General features: G+C 38.7%; 1 protein-coding gene across 2 annotated transcripts in view; it reads right to left on the reverse strand.

Moving 5' to 3' along the window:
• The window catches only part of NBAS (NBAS subunit of NRZ tethering complex), a 277,261-nt gene that overhangs the window by 124,769 nt on the left and 131,886 nt on the right, over window positions 1-20,606 (reverse strand). For both annotated transcript variants that reach the window (XM_032497057.1, XM_032497056.1), the window contains exons 31-35: window positions 19,753-19,865; window positions 13,918-14,031; window positions 8,201-8,314; window positions 5,918-6,075; window positions 5,055-5,144 (exon numbers count right to left, since the gene is read on the reverse strand). In XM_032497057.1, the coding sequence (XP_032352948.1) occupies window positions 5,055-5,144; window positions 5,918-6,075; window positions 8,201-8,314; window positions 13,918-14,031; window positions 19,753-19,865 (589 nt within the window). The remainder of the gene's footprint in view (window positions 1-5,054; window positions 5,145-5,917; window positions 6,076-8,200; window positions 8,315-13,917; window positions 14,032-19,752; window positions 19,866-20,606) is intronic.

Here is a 20,606-nt window from a genome sequence, read left to right on the forward strand (position 1 = left end):
GTTAAAAAAAAAAAAACCAGGGAAAATATTTATAGCCGTTTCATAAAAGAAGGTATAGAAATGGCCAATAAGCACATGAAAAGATGTTCTTCATCTTTAGTTGTTTGGAAATGCACACCAAAATGATAATGAGATACTGCACGCATCAATGAGAACAGCTTTAATCAAAAAGCCAGTCAAGAACAAGTGTCAGCAAGGATGTGAGGAAACTGGAACCTTAATACTTCCTGGGTGGGAAAATAAAATGGCACATCTAGTTTGGAAAACAATTTGGCAGTTTCTCCATACAAAGTGGAAGCTCTACCCCTGGATACGTATAGAAATCAAAGCATAGCTCCATACAAAGACTTGTACACCAGTGTTCATAGCAACATCACTCATGATAGTGAAAAAGTGGAAACACCCTAAATCCATCGGCTGGTGAATGGGAAAAGGAAGGGCTGTCCATGGTACTGAAACACAACTGTCACTCTGCTAGCTTTTATTTCAATATTTCTAAATAATCCTTTTGTAAATTCGAAATAGCTCTCTGCTCAGCCCATGTCCCATTTTTAAACATTAATTAGTCCAGTTGTATAAATCTGTGGCCACTTAAAGTGTTCATACAAGATTTCCCACAGTGAAAATGATTTTTTAATGGAAAACTTGTATATAATCCATTTCCAACTCTAATTAGATTTATCTGGGGAAAACACCATGGGCTAAGTAATATAATACTAGCTAAACAAAATGTTAATATACTCTAAGTGGTGGAATACTGTTACATCTAAAAAACATAATAAGCAACATTAATAAGAAACTGGAAATCTGTAATTTTGGTAGTTATTCACAAATTATGCATTTTGTCCTATTTAAAAATAAATATCTCGTTCACAGGGACAACAGCCAATATCTTCAAACTTGGAGGCTCCATTTGTATCAAAGCAAATGCTACTACACAGCAATTACATCTTTACTTTCTTGGATATATAAGTAAAGATCATTATTTTCACAACCGAGTAATGAAAGTCTTGGCCATTAAGCAGATTATATATACAGTCAGTTCTCATATGAGTTAAAATTTAATACTGTTATTATATCTACTGTTAATGTACGACACGTGGCATCTTATAGCTAAGCACTATATTTTAATCTAATAATAGTAGCTGTAATATTCTGAAATGTACTTCATGACTCAAAGCCATAATGTGTTCAGTGAAGGTTTGGATTAACACTTCATGAGTCTAGATCCATTACAGCTTGTTGAAAGAGGACAAAGGAAGACAAGAAGGCTTTTAAGGTGCTTAAAAAAAAAAAAAGAAAAAGAAAAAAGAGACAATCATTTTGGAAGAACTCCTTTTCCTTGCTAAGTGGATCCTGTGAAGGGCTGCTGGCGGTCTCCCTCATTTACTGAAGAGATTTTAATGGAGCAGTATGTGCCCACCTGTGGTAACACAGCATGTCCTGCTCCAAAGAGGCCACCAACAGGCCAGGCTGACACTTCCTAATTCATCACAGAAGCAGAAAATAGGAAACCCAGAAGCCACAAAAGGCTTTTTACAGATTTTATAAAGAAGGATGGGGATTCAGATAAGCTTATGGAACTGAACTCAGAAGAAACACGTTGCAATCCTATGCGGAACAGAGAAACGATACTCCCCTCACACCGGCCAAAACTTAACAAGATTTCAATAGAAACCAGAGCACACATATGTGAGTTAAAACTGGACATTCCTTATACTTTTAGGCTAAAATCCACTTTCTAATTCGTCTTAATCACATACTAATCTTTTTGCAATAGGAGTTTCCAACTTAGCTTTACTACATTTATTAGACATTCTCTCTGGGACAAGCACTCTGTGGAGAGGGTACAAAAATAAATGACACGCTTCCAGTTGCCACACCATACACGTGCTGCTACAATGATGTAAGATGCTTTGGGGGGTACAGAAGAGGGAACAACGAGGACTCAAGGAAAACGTTATAAAGAAAATGATACTTTAGATGGGCTCAAGGGGTCAGAAAGAAGATCAGAGCACAAGACAAGAAGGGCAGCACAGGCAGAGAGAACTCCAACACCAAAGGTGTGAAAGAGCCTACTCAGAGAATGGTAAGTTCAAGGCGACTGGAACACAGCACATGTTTAGAAGGCAGGAAAAGAGATGAGGCCAGAGAGACAGTGGAGAATGTTGCTGGACAAGCGGAGAAGAATCAGAGAGGCTCAAAAGATATAAAAATTGGGATAAAAATCTCATGAAAATCAGGTCTTCAACTAGACCTTGAAAAATGGTAAAATCTGCCAACTCCTAATAACTCAGAACATTTAGTAACTGCTGGCCAATATAAGAAGTGTTCTGAATCTCACGGAGAAAAGACTAGAGAATTTAATGTGATTTCACATCCAATAAGGGAAAACCAAACAGTGACTAATCAGTATAGACAAGTCAAAACATGCCAAAGGACAGAACGCATCCACACCACTCCAGGCCCCTGGAAAATGCGATGACTTCAGTTCAAAGGGAGAGTAACAACAATAAAAAAAAAAAAAGGCCCACCGTCCGCAGTGCTGATGGTAGAACACAACCCTTCGATGAATATCGCTCTTCTACAACTGCGATGTCCAATCTGGTACCCAGTGGACTCGTGTCGCTCTTAAAATTAATTTAATTAAAATTAAACAAAATTTAAAATTTGATTCCTTAGTTGCACTATTCACATTTCAAGAACTCAACAGCTGCACGTAACTAGTGGTTACCATGTGGACAGTGGAGACAGGATATTTCCCTCACGGTAGAAAGTTCTACTCATCAGTGCTTCCCTAGAGTCACCGTTACAGGAAGAACAGGAGAAAAATCCTTATGGGCAGAAAGTCACATTACAAATTTCTTTGAGATCCTCAGGTCACTTAGCACTGACCTCGGGATACACATGTGTATTAAATGTATGTTTTGTCAAACTGAATTTTAATATAAAAGAAGGAATCATGGAAATGAGGTGATGGTACATGTTCCACTGAGGCCAAAAGCTAAATATTCTTGCCCTAACTCTATCAACAGATTCCACAACTGAAGCTTTGTATCAGAGTTCTGAAAGTAACTACATAGTATACAACTACAAGTGAGTTGAATACAACCAGTTTATAAAGAAGATGTGGTATATATACATACACAATGAATACTACTCACTCACAAAAACAGAATGAAATTTTACCACTTGTAACAACATGGGTGGGCTTGGAGGGTATTATGTTAAGTGAAATAAGTCAGACAAAGAAGGACAAATATTGTATACCACTTTTTTGTGGAATCTAAAACATACACGAGTGAATGTAACAAAAAGGAGGCTTACAGATAGAACAAACCAGTGGTTACCAGTGGGGAGAGAAAAGAAGGGAGGGGGAAAGGTAGAGTTAGAGAATTAAGAGGTACAAGCTATTAGGCATAAAATAAATAAGCTACAAGGATATACTGTACAACACAAGGAATATAGCCAATATTTTATAATAACTATAAATAGAATATAACCTTTAAAAATTGTGAATCACCATGTCATATACTTGTAACTTATATAAAATTGTACATCAACTATATCTCTATAAAAATATATAAATAAAAATTAAAAATAAATAAAATCAGTGCATGGAAATATAAAGCAACAAAAAACAAAACAAAATACAAACAAAAAAAAAGGAGATTAGATGTAGCTCACTTATCACACAGATGTCTTCTAAAATAGTTACTGGAAAAATGAATGACATTTTATACTTTGAAAGTGAACTTTACCATTTAAGAAATCCTGTGGAAACCAACCCATAAAGAGGATTAGCATCTCTTAACTTATCTAGTTAATATATTAGAAAAAGTCAACTGTCTTTGACCTGAAAAAAAAAAAAAGCTAATTCTATGTTGCTAGAACAGTCATAAAACGTTAAGTCCACAGACCAAAGGCTGACCAACAGAAGACAGGGGTCATGAGCATATCCTTACTCTTTCCTCTCCCAGGATAAATCCTCCTGAGACATATACATACTTAATGGGTCCAGACAATTTTTATTCAGAAGAATTTCAATGAGGAAAGGGAAAAGGATTAGAATTCAATGGGAAATGGACAAGAGAATTGAACAGGAACCTCACAAAAGAGGCTTTCTCCTGAGATAAGCCCATCTCGTTAGTAATCAAAAATGCAAATCAAAATCAAATAGATATCACTTAACACTTAAGAGAATAGGTAAAATTTAGAAACCCGTCCATGCCAAGGTGCTGGGTTGGAGGAAGCGGCGATGCCAAACACTGCCGGCGAGACGGCCATGGGTAAAACCACTTCAGAAGATTATTTGGGATTATGGACTGAGTTTGAACATAGACAGATATCTGATCACACATGCTTCCGGGGCTAAGTAAGGAGATGCCCAGAGAGAAAGGTCTGCACAGGTGCGCGAGAGACGTCCAGAATGACGACACAGCACTATTTTTAGTAGCCAGAACTGAAAACAAAGCAATGTCAATCAACATTAGAAAGGATAAACTGTAATAATACACACACAGCAATTACTTTCTATACAGCAGTAGCAATGACTTAACCACAATACACATAACAGCATGGATGAATCTCACAAACATAACATGAAGCACAACTATTCCTATAAAGTACAAAAACAGGTAGAATTAAACCATCATACAGCGAGGGGTGGGACAGGTTTTTAAATTACTTTGAAACAAGAACAAAAACACAAGGATCTAGTTATCAAGACTAGTCAGGAACTCTGGAGGGACAGAGAAGAGTTGGCAGTTAAAGTGGTAGAGGGTGTGCGGGCACTTGTGGAAGGCTTGCCATGCACTGTTTCCCCATCTGCATGATGGTTTCACGGATGCACTCCTCATCACACTTGGTTGAGCTGGACATTTTTGCTTTTTGCATTTTTCTCTATGAATATGGTATATTCATATATTTTATATACAAAAAAGTTTAAAAGAAAGACAGTCTCCCCGCCCCACCCCCACACACGGTCAGGCTACTCAGCTCCCTTCCATCCACAACCACTTTTTAAACTCCCCTTCCCTCTCACCCTCACTCACCTCTTGGAGCGCTTTACTGACCAAAGGTGGGACACTGATGCTCGCCCCTCCTTCTGGATGGATCTGGAAATTCACTCTTTGATAAAGAATCTGAAAAAAAGGACACAATATATTATAAAGAAATTGTCTTTAAATTTGCCTTACTTTACAATTTAGGCTTGAAACTTAAAAAGTACTCTTCAGGGAAAAAAAATCAAAAGCACTATTTCCCAATGAATACTTTCTGGTAACTGGCTTACGTCAGGGCTTCGTGAACACCTTCACAAGGACGCAACAGCAGTTTCAGAAGTGAGATTCAACTGTGAAAAACCTGATATACAATGTAATGAATGACTGTGAGATGAAAACGTGAATTCCAGAATCTCTTTATTTACCAGTGTACATACTTGACAGTGTTCCTCGACCAGAGCACTATCCTCCCTGAAATAGACTTTTCCTGTGAATTTTAGGAAATTCCGCTTCTCTCCAACCAAAGCCCACATCCTGCCGTTTCCAAAGAGCTTCAAAGGGGATGGTGCCACCACTGATTTTACCTCATATGGTTTCAAATATATTGTAAAGGACCATTGCTTATATATTTTATTCTTGACAACACTAACTTTCTCCATTATATTTGATAATTTATTTCCTAACACTACCTTCTTTTTTCTCATACCTGCATCCTTTCTTCTTTACTGTAATAAAGCCAACAATACTAATTTATATCCTAGTATTTTCAAATCCCTTTTCATATGAGTGATATTTTTCTTCCATAAATTAAAATTTTCATATTATTGGGAAAAAATGATCACAAATCTCAGATCCGCAGACCCAATAAAATACACTTCACATAGGTCAGGACTGACTCTATTGGAAGCACTTACTTCTGTCTGCAGAGAGCTGCTAGCAGCCAGGAGAAGCTGGATGCTGCCAGGAGGGCAATGTGTCAATGCAAATGCCATGAGCTCCTGGCGCGCGGCCAAGTCCTGGTAGCCTTCTGCCTGTCCTAACTGGCTACAGACATCCCAACTTTTAGAATAACCTGGAAAATGGGCAGGAAAAAAACAAGCTGATTTTCATTCAAAAAAGAAAAACCTTAATTTTACATGAGAAACGCAATGGCTTTTTGCTTAGGTGTTATGTTCCCAAAGCAAAGTCAATCATTAGTGACAACACATTACTATATAAGCAGAGACACTAAGGATGTAAAATAGAAAAGAAAGGTTAGGTGAATTTATTATCCAGAAAGTTCAGCACTGCTCCAGACAAGTTTTTCTGATAAACTATGTTAAATTTTAGGTTACCTGATAATGACTATAAATAATCTACCTAGTTTTGATATTGAGTAAAAAAACTGGCTATCTGAATTCACAAAGACTTGAGGGTATGGCCCAGACACTTGTGTGAGCTTCAGAAAGTTCCAAGTATCACACTTCCTTTACTACTACTACTACTACTACTACTACTACTACTACTAATAGTAATAGTAATAATAATAATAATATCATCTCCCTCATTGGGTTGTTAAAAGAATTAAAAACAATCTGTATTTAAAAGCACTTTATAAATTGCAAAGTGCCAGAAAAAGAGAAATTATCATAGACAGCTGTACAGAATCATTCATGTTATAGACGAAGACAGATCCAAGGTCAGTGCCAAAAATACAGTCCGCCCCTGGCTCCCAGCAGAGAGCTTTTTCCAACACAAGCTCATACTCTGAATTCTTAAACTGTACTTCTAGTCTTCTTTGAAAGAGTTCCGGTTAGAAAGCAGGATTTTTTCCCAAGTACAAAGACCTCAGCCCGATGTAAGGTACCATCCTTACAAGAATAAAATTATCACAAAGCTGTCCAAATAAATGACAAAAAGTTAAGACAACAATGTTTTCCATAATACCATAATTACTCTGAGCTTAATGCTGCAAAACCACTAGGTTAATATTACAGAACCCAGTTCCTTCATGAAATGAGTGTTCTAAAACTGAGGTTATAAAGCACCAAGCTCCTTCCCAGAATTTTTCACATCTGCAGACTCTCCTTGACCAAAGTTTAGCCAGGCTTCTCTGAGCCTTCTTCTCGACGAGGCCTGTTCTGTGGTCCAGTCCTAGCTGAGCCTGTAGTTTCAGCAGGAATCCCACCAAGTCAGCTGAGAGAAAAATCTCTCACCCCTGATACCTGGCCGCCCGGGCCTGCCATTAGCAAGAACCCCACTCAGTCAGTATAGTGAGAATCCCCCACCCTTGACGTCTCATCACTAGTTTTTCAGCCAGTGGCCCCATGACTCTGCTCCTCAGCTGTAAATGTCTTTTCTGTCTTTGGAGTTGAGCCTGATCTCTCACCTCTATTGCAAAAATCCTGAATAAAGTCTTCCTTACGATTTTAAATGGTGTCAGCGTAATTTTTTCTTTAACAGTATTCATACAGAAAGTATACAAATCGTAAGTGCACAACTCCAGGCGTTACCATGAACTGAAGCCCTGCATTTGTAACCACCCACCAGGAGTGCACAGACAGTGGGGAAAAAGACGTGCCTGAGCGTTCACATATTCAGGCACAGATACAAAAGGCAGATCATTTAGTACAGAGCCTATGATAAGACACCACCACTTCCTACCCCTCTGGGGAAGGCGTTCTTTAATAGAGAAATTACTCCACAACAAAACCTACTTATCCTCCAGAAACTTGAATTATAATTTCAATACAGAAAATTTTAGGCTTGTAAACTATTTCTCTGTTTCTCAACATTAATTTGAAGAGCACTATGTTATCTTCAAAAATGAAAAAGGAATAGAAATATTGACAATTTATAGTCACAAATCGTAGATGCTTCAAAAATTTTAAATTTTCTTTCATATAGCAAATACATAAAAAGATGTTAAAATATTTTACATAAAATTGTTACTATGATTATGAGTTTGTTTTTAACATGGAATGGAAAGCAACCAAAATCTCAGATAAAATATAACCTTTGAGCCCATTAAAGTATTTACATTAATATACAGGCATATGGAATACATGCTTATCAGGGCTCCCAAAATATTTCTAAAGACTTAGGAACACAATGTGGCTGGCTTACCAATTAGGCCAACTGATTTCAAAACAGAACTTTTCCATTATTCATTATGTAAAGAGGACATGAGCAAAGTGTTAAGTGAGTGTCTACTTCACCTGTGGCCATCAGCTCCTGACAATGCACACTGGCAGCTTTGTAGTCATGGAAACGAAGGGCCTGCTCTACTAGAAGGATTAGAACCTGTCCGCGTCTTTCCTCTGGATCTTCCCCTGTAAACACATGCAAGTTACTTAGTGATTCGGGCAACCATCAATTGACAGAAGAGGTCCTTAACAAATCTTTCCAATTAATTCAAAAATAAAAAATAGAGAGTAGATTGATTTTTAAAAAATTATACAACAGCACCTTAGACTTCCCAATCTATTTATTAATCATGGAATTGGCTTTCAGTTTCCTAAGTGATCAATGATTAGTATCAGCCCCAGACCAGCCATTCCGACCTAAGTGGGTAGAAGAAATAGGTACTTTCAACATTTTTCCTATTTTTTTTTAAATATTTTACCCTTTGAATGTTCTAATTATAATTAATAAATGACAAATATGAGGGGGAAAAACTTAAATGCAAAGTAAAACGGACTTAAATTTTATAGTTCCACTGTGATAAAGTTAATTCATCTGTCAGGCTGCCCCAGAGGTCCAACCCACATCACAAATCTAAACTGAAGTCAGCCGACACTTAGGGAGGCACCAGCAAAGAAACTGAACATACACCAATCACAATCCTCCCGCTCACCTTAGGGAGCTCACCTTCCCCTAGAAAACAGGGCCTGCTCACCCCAACCCCCCAGCCAATCACGCCCTGTTTCCCTGGCTCCTACACTAACATTCTTTAAACTCACTCTAGCCCCAAATCCAGGAGCAAGAGTTCCACTGCCCGTGAGGCACTGCACCCCACCAATCCATGAATTATCTCCCCTTGAATAGAGGACATCAAACTCATTATGAAACAGTTTCAGTTTTGTCATTACAACTGACAGCACTAATCTTTTATTTATCAAGTGAGCACGTAGACTCTAAGCATATATGCCAAAATTCAGCTTAACCCAAAGATCTTAAATTATTTTCCCAAGAATGCTCTACAAGTCTGCTTAGATGTCACTTCCTTCTCTGGCATCTCCAGACTCTCTTCACTTACAAGGTGCCCCTCCTACATGTTCCTGTACTTGCCATTCTCTGAATACCAATTCACTGGAATTATCTTTTTAATAATCTACACCCTCTATCAGAACTTAAGCTCTTAGAGGACAGCAGATGCTTCCTTGTTGAAGTCTCAGTACCTAGCACCAAGTCTTGCACACAATAGGGCAGAAATATGTATCCTCAATGAAACTGGCATAGATTCAATTCAGAATGTAATTTTCAACTACAAGACAATTCAAACCTACAACACCAATACTATTGGTATATCTGAACCAAAAGGAAAAAAGTAAAAACTCTTTTATATTTTAATGAGGTACTGGAAACTTAAAATTACTTTCAATATTCCCAAGGGGAATATTTGTATTTTCTGGAAGAAAAAGTAAACATAACATAGAAAAAGTTAAATGAAACTTTTAAAATATGTCTCCCATTCATCTTCTTTCGTGTTTTAATGGTTTGAATAGGATCCAAAGTAAAGACTGGCCCAAGCTACCCTAAAAGGATTCTTTAAAAGAGAGATCTTATAGCACTAAATTCATATTATTATTAGAAGAACACACTCATGTTTTAGTAACAGTAACATGTAATACTATAAATGGAATAATACGTAAAAGTTTCTCAATAATAAACGCACTTATCACAATTAGTATAAAACCTATTTCCTAGATAGTACTCTTGAAATGTTTGCATTTATTCAGAATATCTAAATCAAAAATGAAAAAGCCAGGTGTGATTTTTTTTTAAGCTGATAACTTGGGTAGGTTATAAAGGTATTTTGCAGACCTAACTGAAGCCTCCAATTGGCTAACTTAGCCTTGTAAGGGTCCACTGATTGCCATCATGTGACATCAAGAAAGGTAGAAACATAGGGTAAGAACGAAGGATTCGAAGTCAGAAACTTCTAAACTGTGAAATCTTCAATAAATTATTTAATTTCTTTCTTCCTGTTTCCTTTCCTCACATGCAAAATGAGATTCATATGTCTGCTACAAAGGACACAGTAAAAGGTAACTTAGATTAAGTAAAAAAGTATCAAATGAGAATTACTGTTGCTATTAATGTAAACTTTTATATGCAGATGGGTCAAATATGACCTTGAAGTCTATAGTTCAATTATTTAACTGCTTTTAATTCTATAAAGTTGTAATTTGAGCAGATGGTTAAAATGAGAAGTATAAGCAAAAATAGGTTTGAAAAGAATGGTATCTAGAAAAATACTACGAACAAAATGAAATTCACAGGGAGAGCAGCCAGGAGTACGGCCAGACCAGAAATCTATTAAAGAAAGTGATTCAGATGTTTAGCTTGAAGAAAATACTGACGGTGGCATGACAAGGCCTTGAGGATATGGAATAGAATTTAAACTGGCCACCAATTCTTTGATCCTCTTTCTAAAGGTGGAGTTTAATGCTTTTCCCTTTGTGGGGGTGGGTGCTGCCCAGTGATTACTTCTAACAAACAGAATAAGGTATAAAGGACAGTGTGCGACTTCAAGAGCAGGTCATGAAAGGCCGTACAGAGTCCTCCCTGCTCTCTCGCGGCAGCTGCTCTGGGAGAAACCCCAGGAGGTGCCGCATGGAGAGGACACTCAGAAGCTCTATGGAGAGGTCCGTGTGGCAGGGAGCTGAGGCCTCTGACCACCAGCCAGGGAGGAACGGAGGCCTCTTCCAACAGCCACGTAAGCCAGCTCAGAAGCAGATCACCCAGGCCCAGTCAAGATTTTAGGCAGAGTCTATAAACATTTCCCCGGAACTTGGGAGGGCCTGTGTGACTGCTTCTGTGAACAAGACATGATGGAAATGAAGCTCCCCAAATTCCAAGGCTAAATTATAGAAAAGGGCCATGAAGCTCTTCTTGGCTTCTCTTGGGATACTGGCTCTGGGAGACTTCAGCTACCATGTAAGACATCTGAGTGCTCGGAGGCCACCTTGAGGAAAGACTACATAGCAGAGAAAGTCCCAGCTACTCTACCCCCAGCTTTTTAAATCTTCTCAGCCCAGATGCCAGACATGTGAATAAAGCAGCCTTTACGATGAGCCCATCACTAGCCACTATATCTGACTGAAGTTTCATAAAAGACCCTAAACTGCCCGGCTAAGCCCAGTCAACCTCCAGAACCAGGACAGATAAAAAGCAATGACTGTGCTTATTTTAAGCCCCTAAGTTTGGGGGTGGTTTGTAAAGCAGCAATAAATAGACAGAACACTCTAGAAGCTTCAGATGCATGTCACCTGCCTTGTGATCCCTTTCTTAACACCACCCCACCCCCAGCAAAACATTAGGACTGCCTTTCTTCAACGTTTCAATTGTCTTTCTTTCTTCTGTAACAGTTGTTTACAGAAGCCATGTTCTACCATCACACCCTTCACTGCAGCATAATGCACTGCTTCCTCCGCCTCTAAGATTCTAAACTCCCAGAGGCCAGCAGGTGTGTAACAGAACTGTGAATCCAAAGTACCCTCAAGGTGACCTTACTTTATCCCTCTGCAGCCTCCATTTCCTCATCTGTGAAATGTGGCTAACAAGAGGCTGAAGGGTGCTGGCAACAAGAGGTTGAAGGGTGCCAGCACACGGTGGCCACTGACACGTATCAGCTATTATTATGTACGCTCAGGGGCTCACAGTACGAATACTATGTTGAGTGAAATGTAGATTTCACTTATTCTTTGATGATACCGTGCTGAAGGCGTAATATAGATTCCACATGGAAGTCTGAAATCGAGGTGGCCAAGTTGAAATGGTTCCAAATACTAGAACTAAAACAGCTGCAATGAAGAAAAGAGGTCGAACACCGTGTGTTCTATGTGCTCTGCAGACTGAAGAAGAACGTTCATTCCGTTAAAAATACCGGTTTGCCAGGATCACTGATATTCCTACTTCTATGTCAAAGTCGCAAGGACAAAAATGGAAATTAAGCCTAGTCGTCAGGTACCTGGAAAATGCAGGCAGCATCCCTGACTGCTTCATCAGTGTCTATGCACTGGATCCTTACGAAATTCTTCCCTGATGCTCAGAGTGCTTCAAAGTTTACACAGTGCTTTTAGAGCATTAACTCATTTAGGTCTCTTATAACCTGGCAGGTGAAGCAAGGGGGTGTCATTCCTGTTTGACATCATTTAGCAAATGAATGGGACAGTCAAGACTGAAGCAGTCTTCTGACCCCACAACCTACTTCTCCCCAGCCATCCAAGACACGCCTGATGGACCAGTCAGTGTCAGCATCCTTCCAAGGCTGCTGCAAGTCCAGAGGTAAAGATGCTAATAGTATGCTTTCAGATAGGCTAGAAAAGGACAACTATACACTAAAATCTACTAAGACTACAGACCTTAGGAAGAGTTCTATATATTGAGATTTTAAAATATTAATAAACATTTCCACTAGTTATGCTAAATATATACATTTAAAAGTTCTAAATATAAACAAATAATCCTCTTTACCTTTTTTAAGCTAAAAATGGAATTTATTTCAACTTAAGTAAAAAAAGAAAAAATTCTGGGGATAGAAGTATCTTTAAGCAGGATTAGATCCAGAAACATGTAAGATATTATTGGGGAATTTTCTTTCTCTCTCTCAAATGAGTTTATTTTCAGAAAACTGATCAGGAAAGTGACTGCCAGAATCGCCAAGGTTGTATATGACTTTCATTTGGAAAGAAAGAGGCTCTGTCTTCCTGTGTTCAAATATCAACTAGCAGGAAAAATTCTGATTGGTTCTGCTTAAGTCACACTGTCATCCCTGAATTGGCTGGTGGACAGAATACTGTGGTCAACCACCGTGGCAAAGCATCTTGATTGGCAAGTCCAGTGGGGTCACATGGGCTGGGAGAGGGATGGTGTCCCAAAAGAAGATCCGCTCAGCAAACAGACAAACATGTCTAGTACAGATAACTAGTGTTTCAAGTCAGCAGGGGGTTAGTGTTTACTCTTTTAGTTGAAATGGGACGGTAAACGTCACAATATTGTGCTAGATCCATTTGAAAATCTTAAGCTGCACATTTAAAATCTGTTTAAGAAGATAAGGACACGCTTGAAGATGTCCATCAGATGGGATGCACAGAGGATGAGCCAAAAATACAAAAGAAAAGTATAAAGGGCTGGTGAGCAGAACAGCGTGAAACATGAAATGCGGAGTCAGAGAGACCTGCCCGGAAAGTCACAGTCTGCTGTTTAACTCTGCTGAGCAGGACACTCAACTTCTCAGACCTTCAATTTCCCTTGTAAAATGGAAAGGACACATCATCACCACCATTTAACAGAAGATGAAGTAAGCTAATACATGCGAAAACCCGATCAAATAGTAAATGCACACATTTTTCTAAGAAATGGTTTAGGTTCAAAAATATTACACCAAATTTGGACACTGAAGGTGAACCGGTAGGGCTGGTTTGCTCTACATTAAGTTTTCTGGTTATAAATTATAACCCTGACGACTGTTTCTGATCTCACAACCACTTCGTGGCACCCCAAATTAGCCTGTCCTCATTTAAAGAACAGAAGGTCCGAGCAGCTCAATACAGGTACACATTTTTATAACATTCCCATCTTTCTAGAAAAGATAAATCCTGCCCAAAAGCAGCTCTCCTGATGCGTATAAGCGTATATTCCAATGTTTTCCTAGGATGTCAAGAATAACACAGATCCCTTACTCTGCAGTTTAGCGTCCAAAACGTACCTGAGACCCTCAGCAACTCAGCAAGGCCCAGAAGCTTGGCAGACTGTCTGTAGCACGTGGGGGACTGGGAAATACACTCCTTGATGAGGCCGATCCGATCAGAGCACAATCGCACTGCAAGAGAAAGACATACTGAAGACCTGTGGCCACGGACAGAGCCCAGGGCATCGTGACCTTCCTGATTTAAGGCACTCAAACAAAATAAAACTATGTTAACCTCTAGGTCAATAATAATTAAGTAAAAGACACAATTTTAAAAAAAAAGTAAAGTTATTGTTGCTTCTGCATAAATGATGTACAACATGGATCTTTTCTTTTATCACCAAACCTCTGAAACACAGCAAATGAACTGAGATTCTGAAGCTAGGAGAAGTGTCATCTTTTCAAGTTCCAAGTCAGATTAGGGAAAGCTCTAAAACCTCACCCACTTCCTGCTACACCAGTCCTCCCACCTTACCTTAACCCCCTGAAATCCATTCCACGTTCCAAATATCCACTGTCCACCTCCACCACGTCACCTCGTTCTGGAGGGCAGGAGTCCTCACTAGTCCAATTTATTAGCCTCTCTCCAAAAGCAGTCCCCATCTTCCCACCTAAGCTACACGTCAGGAAAATAAAGTACGTCTGATCACACCAACTCACACTATGGAGTAGTTAAGCACACAAAGGGGAAAAAAAAATGCCTCGAGTTAAAGAGTTTTATGTATATACTAGAAAGGAGTGGTATCTATTTATGATAGAGGTGTCAATCTTTGAGAAACACGTCACTACCTGGGAAGCTGGGACCCAATAAATGCAACAATTATCATGATAGCAGCTGACACTGGAAGAGTATGACCTGTATCCCAGGCGCTGTTGTATGCGCTTTACGTGAGTTAACCCAACAGGGCAGAACCCGAAAAGGCAGGTACTGTCATCCTCAGGGGAAGAAACTGAGGTGCAGAAGTTTAAGTACTTAGGCCAAAGTCACTGCAAGTGATGGGACCTGAATTAGATCCAGCTCCTTAAATGTTTTCCACACCCCCATTCCTTTATCCATTCCTAAATCCATGGCTACATTGCATACATCCTGTGTTCTCCCCAAACTACTTCTGGGTAGGTGGGAGGGGGCTCAGGGGTTGGGGACATGAAGGAGAAAGGGGGCAGCTTTTATTTGGAATGGGCTTTTTTTAGGGGGCGGGGTAAGTTTTTATTATGATTAAATTTCAAACTTACAGAAAGTTCACAAGAATGGTCCAAAGAACTCCTCTACAGTTTTTGCCAAGATTAACCAACTGTTAATAATTTCTCCATTCACACTTGCAATCATGCATGCCCTTCCTCCCTCCCGCTACACACGCATGTATATTCATAAATATATGTATCTACACACATCTATTTTTTTGAACCATTCAAGAGTAAGTTGCAAGTATTGTGTCTTTTTGCCCTAAATGCTTTAGCGTGTATTGGGCTATTTTAAGATGTCTATTTACGCAGCTCCAGGTACAGCACTCCCGCTGTGGCCTTTACTATGAAGTCAAAGGTAGATGTAGCCTTCAGTTACTTCACAATCATGACAGCCAACAGCTACATCCAAGCACAGCTTCTGAAGACTGTATTATTGTTCTCAGTACACACTGCAATTATTCATATCCCAAATACCCACCTCACTAACTTCGGGCTTGGCAATGGCACTTCTACAGGCAATGAAGTGTGAGTGGAAGTGACAAGCCCCTTCTGAGCAAAAGCTTAAGAGTCATCTCGGATTCCTCATCTCTTCCCTCTGCTGACAGAACGCCACGTTTAAACTTCTCATATCGCACTGAGATCTCTGAGGGTTTTTTTCTTTTCTGACTACAGAACAGTCTAACAAAAACTAACTGATACAATACACTTCAAGTTTTTCCATAACTTTTCTCAATCAAAAAATTGTTTTTTTCCCTCTACATCTGCTATTTTGTGCTTTCCTCCTAGGATATATTTTAAGATGTGTATCACTACTTCAATATTTCAGATTCAGTAACTATAAGAAAGGTACTTTCTACATATTTCTAATTTGATTTTCAAAACAATACCTGTCATAGATATTACTGTCCCTCTATATACGTAAAAACCTGGGTTTTCATAGACGCTTCAGTGGCCTTGTTTGATGAGCTCTTGTATTCTTCTTAGACAAACTCTAGGTTTAATGACTCTCCAATAAGTGATTTCCTTCCTGTTACCACTCTTTCTAGCTCAATAAAATTAAGGTGGAAAACTGAAAACACATATAGCTATGGACCATCATTTTCTCACTTCCTTTTAATGGAACACTCAAGTTTGGTTCTTTGTCTGCTTGTTGCCCTAAGTACAGTATACCACTAACACTTCAAGTTCATTAAATATATTTGGGGAGTAGGATTCTAACAGAATGTAACTGCCATGTTAAAACAAGCTTTTACTTTATCTCTCCCTTAAGCCTCTGGACAACCACTCAGTCGTTCCCTTTTACTCCTTACAATAGAACATGCTAAATTGTATTTCAAAATGTGATATCTTATGTAAATAAATTCAAGCTGTAGATGTTATCTTCCCATGAAGGGAAGAGGTCTCTGACTCCTAAAATTCCTTTTCAAAATGAAATGAATAAACATGAAAAGAAAATGCATGTATGAATCTTTTAATAACTGAGGGTCGCTCAATTCCCTCTGGATCTCACAAATATTTTTTAAAAACTTCTATAAAACAAACACACCCATACAGACATACCCATCTAAGACATAAGAAGCATTTATTGACCAGCAACCCACATGCCAAGCAGTCTCATCACGTTAGAAGGCGGGGACAGCACGTGTCCAGCAAACCACAGATGTAAAGTATCAATTTCAGCCACTCAGTAATGGCATCAGAGGCGCACAATATTTATTGTTACTCGCGATGTTGAAGCACAAATTAGACCACGTAGGTGAGGAAGGAGATAATATGCCTGGGCCAGTCACTTAACTGATGAGTTAGAACACAGGCCAGTCTCCTTCTCAAAGAAACTTTTACTTTCACGCCTCTTCATCAGTAGAGCACTGTCCACTGTTACAAATGCAGTTCTTGAGCCAGACTACCTAGGTTTGAATTCTAGCTTCACCTCTAGCTGTGGGACTGTAAGCAAGCTACTCAACTTTGATCTGGAGAACGAAAACAGTAACAGTCATTATCTCGTAGGCTATTTAAGAGAGTTAATAAACACATGCAAAGCATATTCAGAACATAACAATCACTCAATTATTATTATTATTATTACTAATATAGGCACAGAAATGCTTAAGTATTGGCCCCTGCAGTGTAAGGATTCTCAGTGTTTCAAGCTTTAACTTTCAGGACTAAGGACTATTTCATTATTATCTCCACCCGAGAAAGGTAAAGTTCAAAGACGTTAAATTACAACAGAGCACAGCTCAAAGTGCTGAATCAGAATTTAAACTCAGACGTGACACACGGGCATGAATGAGAAATGAAATGAAATGAGAATGAGAAAGCACGTAAGACCACTCTAAGTCTACATCCGTACGAGGACCCCCAAGTCTGAAAACAGCCGAAATGCCGCTGATGCTCGTAGCGCTCTTACAGTACCCCAGGCACTGCAAACATATGACTTCACCTTTGTAAGAAAGTCTATGAGATGCTTCTAACTATGCCCTTCTTGTAAATGAGAAAAGTTAAACACAAAGAAAGGTTAAGACACGTGTCCAGCCACCCAGCAACAAGTGGCAAAATGTACTCCAGGCTGGAAACCTGACTTACCCTATTGTAGGAAGAATACGGGAGACAACTGGAATATCCTCAATCGGCTCATTTGAATAGTAAGAATAATTTACACACACACAAACGCCCCAGTTATAGGGGAGAGCACACACGTGTACACATGGAAACTCATCACAGGAGACTCCTACACATGGAGCCATTTTTATATGATATTTCTGATCCTGTTTTCATTTAACTCATGAACGATAACATATCCGGTACCACTAGCCTTCACCTGATGAGAAACAGCAATTCCTGGAGTGTGGGCAAAGAAGGCTTCAAAAAAAAAAAAAAAAAAAAAAAAAAGCAAAGTGACAAAATGAACTATTGTACGCTGACTGCAACAAAAATACCTGGACCATAAATCTTTGAATACCAAGTTACTTTTTTGGCTGGTATTACTGATGGATACAAAAGTAGCATAAACCTGAATTATATCTGGCATAAACACAACCAACAGTATACAAAAGGAATATTCCGCCCCCACATCCACAAGGTTTTCTGACAGACATTCTAACAGGAAAACTCCAAATCAATATATCAAGCTGAAAAGCTGTCAAGACATGAAAGTAAAATCTTTCTCAAGACCGGCTGCAGATACTGAAACCCATCCGCTGATCTGCAAATACTGCTAATTGAGCACCACAGAATAATCAGAGCACAATGTAATTTTTAAAATTCAATAGCATTTGGGAAACTATGTTTTGTACTATCTCAATCTGCTTGGATAAATAACTAGCTAAAATAAGACTTGAAGCTATAATGGCTGGACCTAAAAAGTGATATAAGACAGACAAAAGTTTCATAGTTCTCTGGACTCTCTCAGGGCTGAAAACTTCAATTAAAAATATGTGTCTCAGGGGACATAGTTAATGATTTAAGGTATCTGAGAATAAATCAGTAACTCTAATGAGTCCTCACAGTTTTAAGAAGCTTTTAGCTCAAAAATTACATGCACAGTGCAACTGAATAAAATTTACTGGTGATTTACCAATCACCTTGAATGTACTTGTTTAAGATGCTGCAGGGTATTTATAATCGCATACAAATTATTTTCAAAAAGTGATATTCAAGGTAATAGTAATACTACCTATTACAAGTCTAATAAACTTGCGTGACAAACAGAAGTTTAATTTTTAGTAAAACTGCAATGGAAATCCACATGAAAACATGAGACTGTCTCTACTGGCTCATCTTCCCTAAGATCCATTTGATTCAAAGCACCACCGAAGACAAAGACACCAAGGAACCTGTATCAGGCTGCCATTGTCCAAAGGAACTAGAAGTTTTTAAAAAAAAGAGAGAGAGAGAGAGGCAATTCTGGTAAAAATTTATTAAAAACCAGAGAGATGGAAGGAACTCAGCTATACTTCCCCCACCCTCAATTCCAAATATGTCCAGAGTTAAGACTAAACATAAGAGATTGCATGGGAACCAGCCAGGCATGCCTCTGATAACCTAGCTGCCTACTTCATTTGAGGCACTGAGGTCAAGGGTTTGAAGCAACAGAAAACCTTCCACCCACTTATCAGGCAAGGATCTGGACACCAGGAGATGCACAGGGCCCTCTCCGCACAAAGTACAAAAGGACAAGTGACCGGGTAACATGGCACGCTTGTTTGGGGTGGAACTAGCCTAACTTCTACCTTTAGGTAAAAGGACATGAGCAATGTTAAGATACTGCTAGCAATTTAACTCTCAACAACAACTTCCTGTCATTCCCTCTTGTTAAAAATATATATATATAGATTAAATTAAGGAATATTACACAGTTAAGCATAAAAAGAAATAAACATTATCAGTTACAGCTACTTCTATATCTATGCAACTGAAACAAATAAATTGCAATTCAAAACTGATGTAAACCTGAAATGTTCATCCGTAATCCCCTATTTCTACTTTTATTTTTATCCAACAGCCTCACTGCTGTTACCAATATTGGGAAATGGGACAGAGGATGGGACCCGTTGCTAATGGATTATATGACCAAAAGTACTCTTTGGTTTAAAAACCTAAAAAGGAACAATAGTAAACGGATGCAAAATAAGTTAGGGCATGTGACACCTTAAGTAGAAAACTCACCTTGCAAAGGGAGAATCTTCACACCAAATTCTTCAAGACATCCCAGGGCTTGGATAAGATCGAGCTCTTCTTCAACAGCAGCGGGCCTGTCTGTTATCAGCTGTAAGCAGCACCTGGAGAAAAAATACGTTACTTTGCCTTTTTTAAAAATATGTTTAGCTAAGTTGCCTTTCCATATTCAATAACATGAGATCCAACACATATTTCTCAAAAACCTACTACATTGCAGGTAATATGCTAGAGGCTTTCTGATATCTTGTTTAATCCTCACAGCAAGCCTGAGACAGGCAAATACCACCATCGGCTTTTTCAGGAAGCCAAAAAAGAAAAAACCTGAAGCTCAGAGAGGTGAAGTGATTTGCTCAGGGTTACAGTGAGAGTACGCAATGGTATCGCAGCACAAAGCAAGGTACGGAAACTCTGTTTCATGCTCTCTTTACTGTTGACTCCAAAGATAATAATCATCTTACAAATAATAAAACAAAAAATAGATGGAATGCAGATAATGTCCTGTTAGTTCTCTAAGGAAAACAGAAATACCTTCATTCGGTCACAATTGTGCTCTCAGAGGGAAAAAGAATCACCTAAGAAACTGCGCAAGATTTTTCTGATTAAAAAAGCAGTTGGTGACACATTACTGAGATAAACACAGGAGAAAGTGATCTGATGATGTAAGAATTTGTGATACCTACAGAGTATTTAAAGCAAATTTTTTTAAATTCAGAGAAAATGTACTTTAATAAATATTTTAAGTTACGACAATCTTATTTTTCTGCCAGGTGCATGTAGAGTGTAACAATGGGGCATGAGACTAGAAAACACAGGATCAGGCCATGAAGACCTAACAAATGCTA

Source organism: Camelus ferus, chromosome 15 (assembly GCF_009834535.1).
Source record: "Camelus ferus isolate YT-003-E chromosome 15, BCGSAC_Cfer_1.0, whole genome shotgun sequence".
Classification (NCBI taxonomy): Eukaryota; Metazoa; Chordata; class Mammalia; order Artiodactyla; family Camelidae; genus Camelus; species Camelus ferus.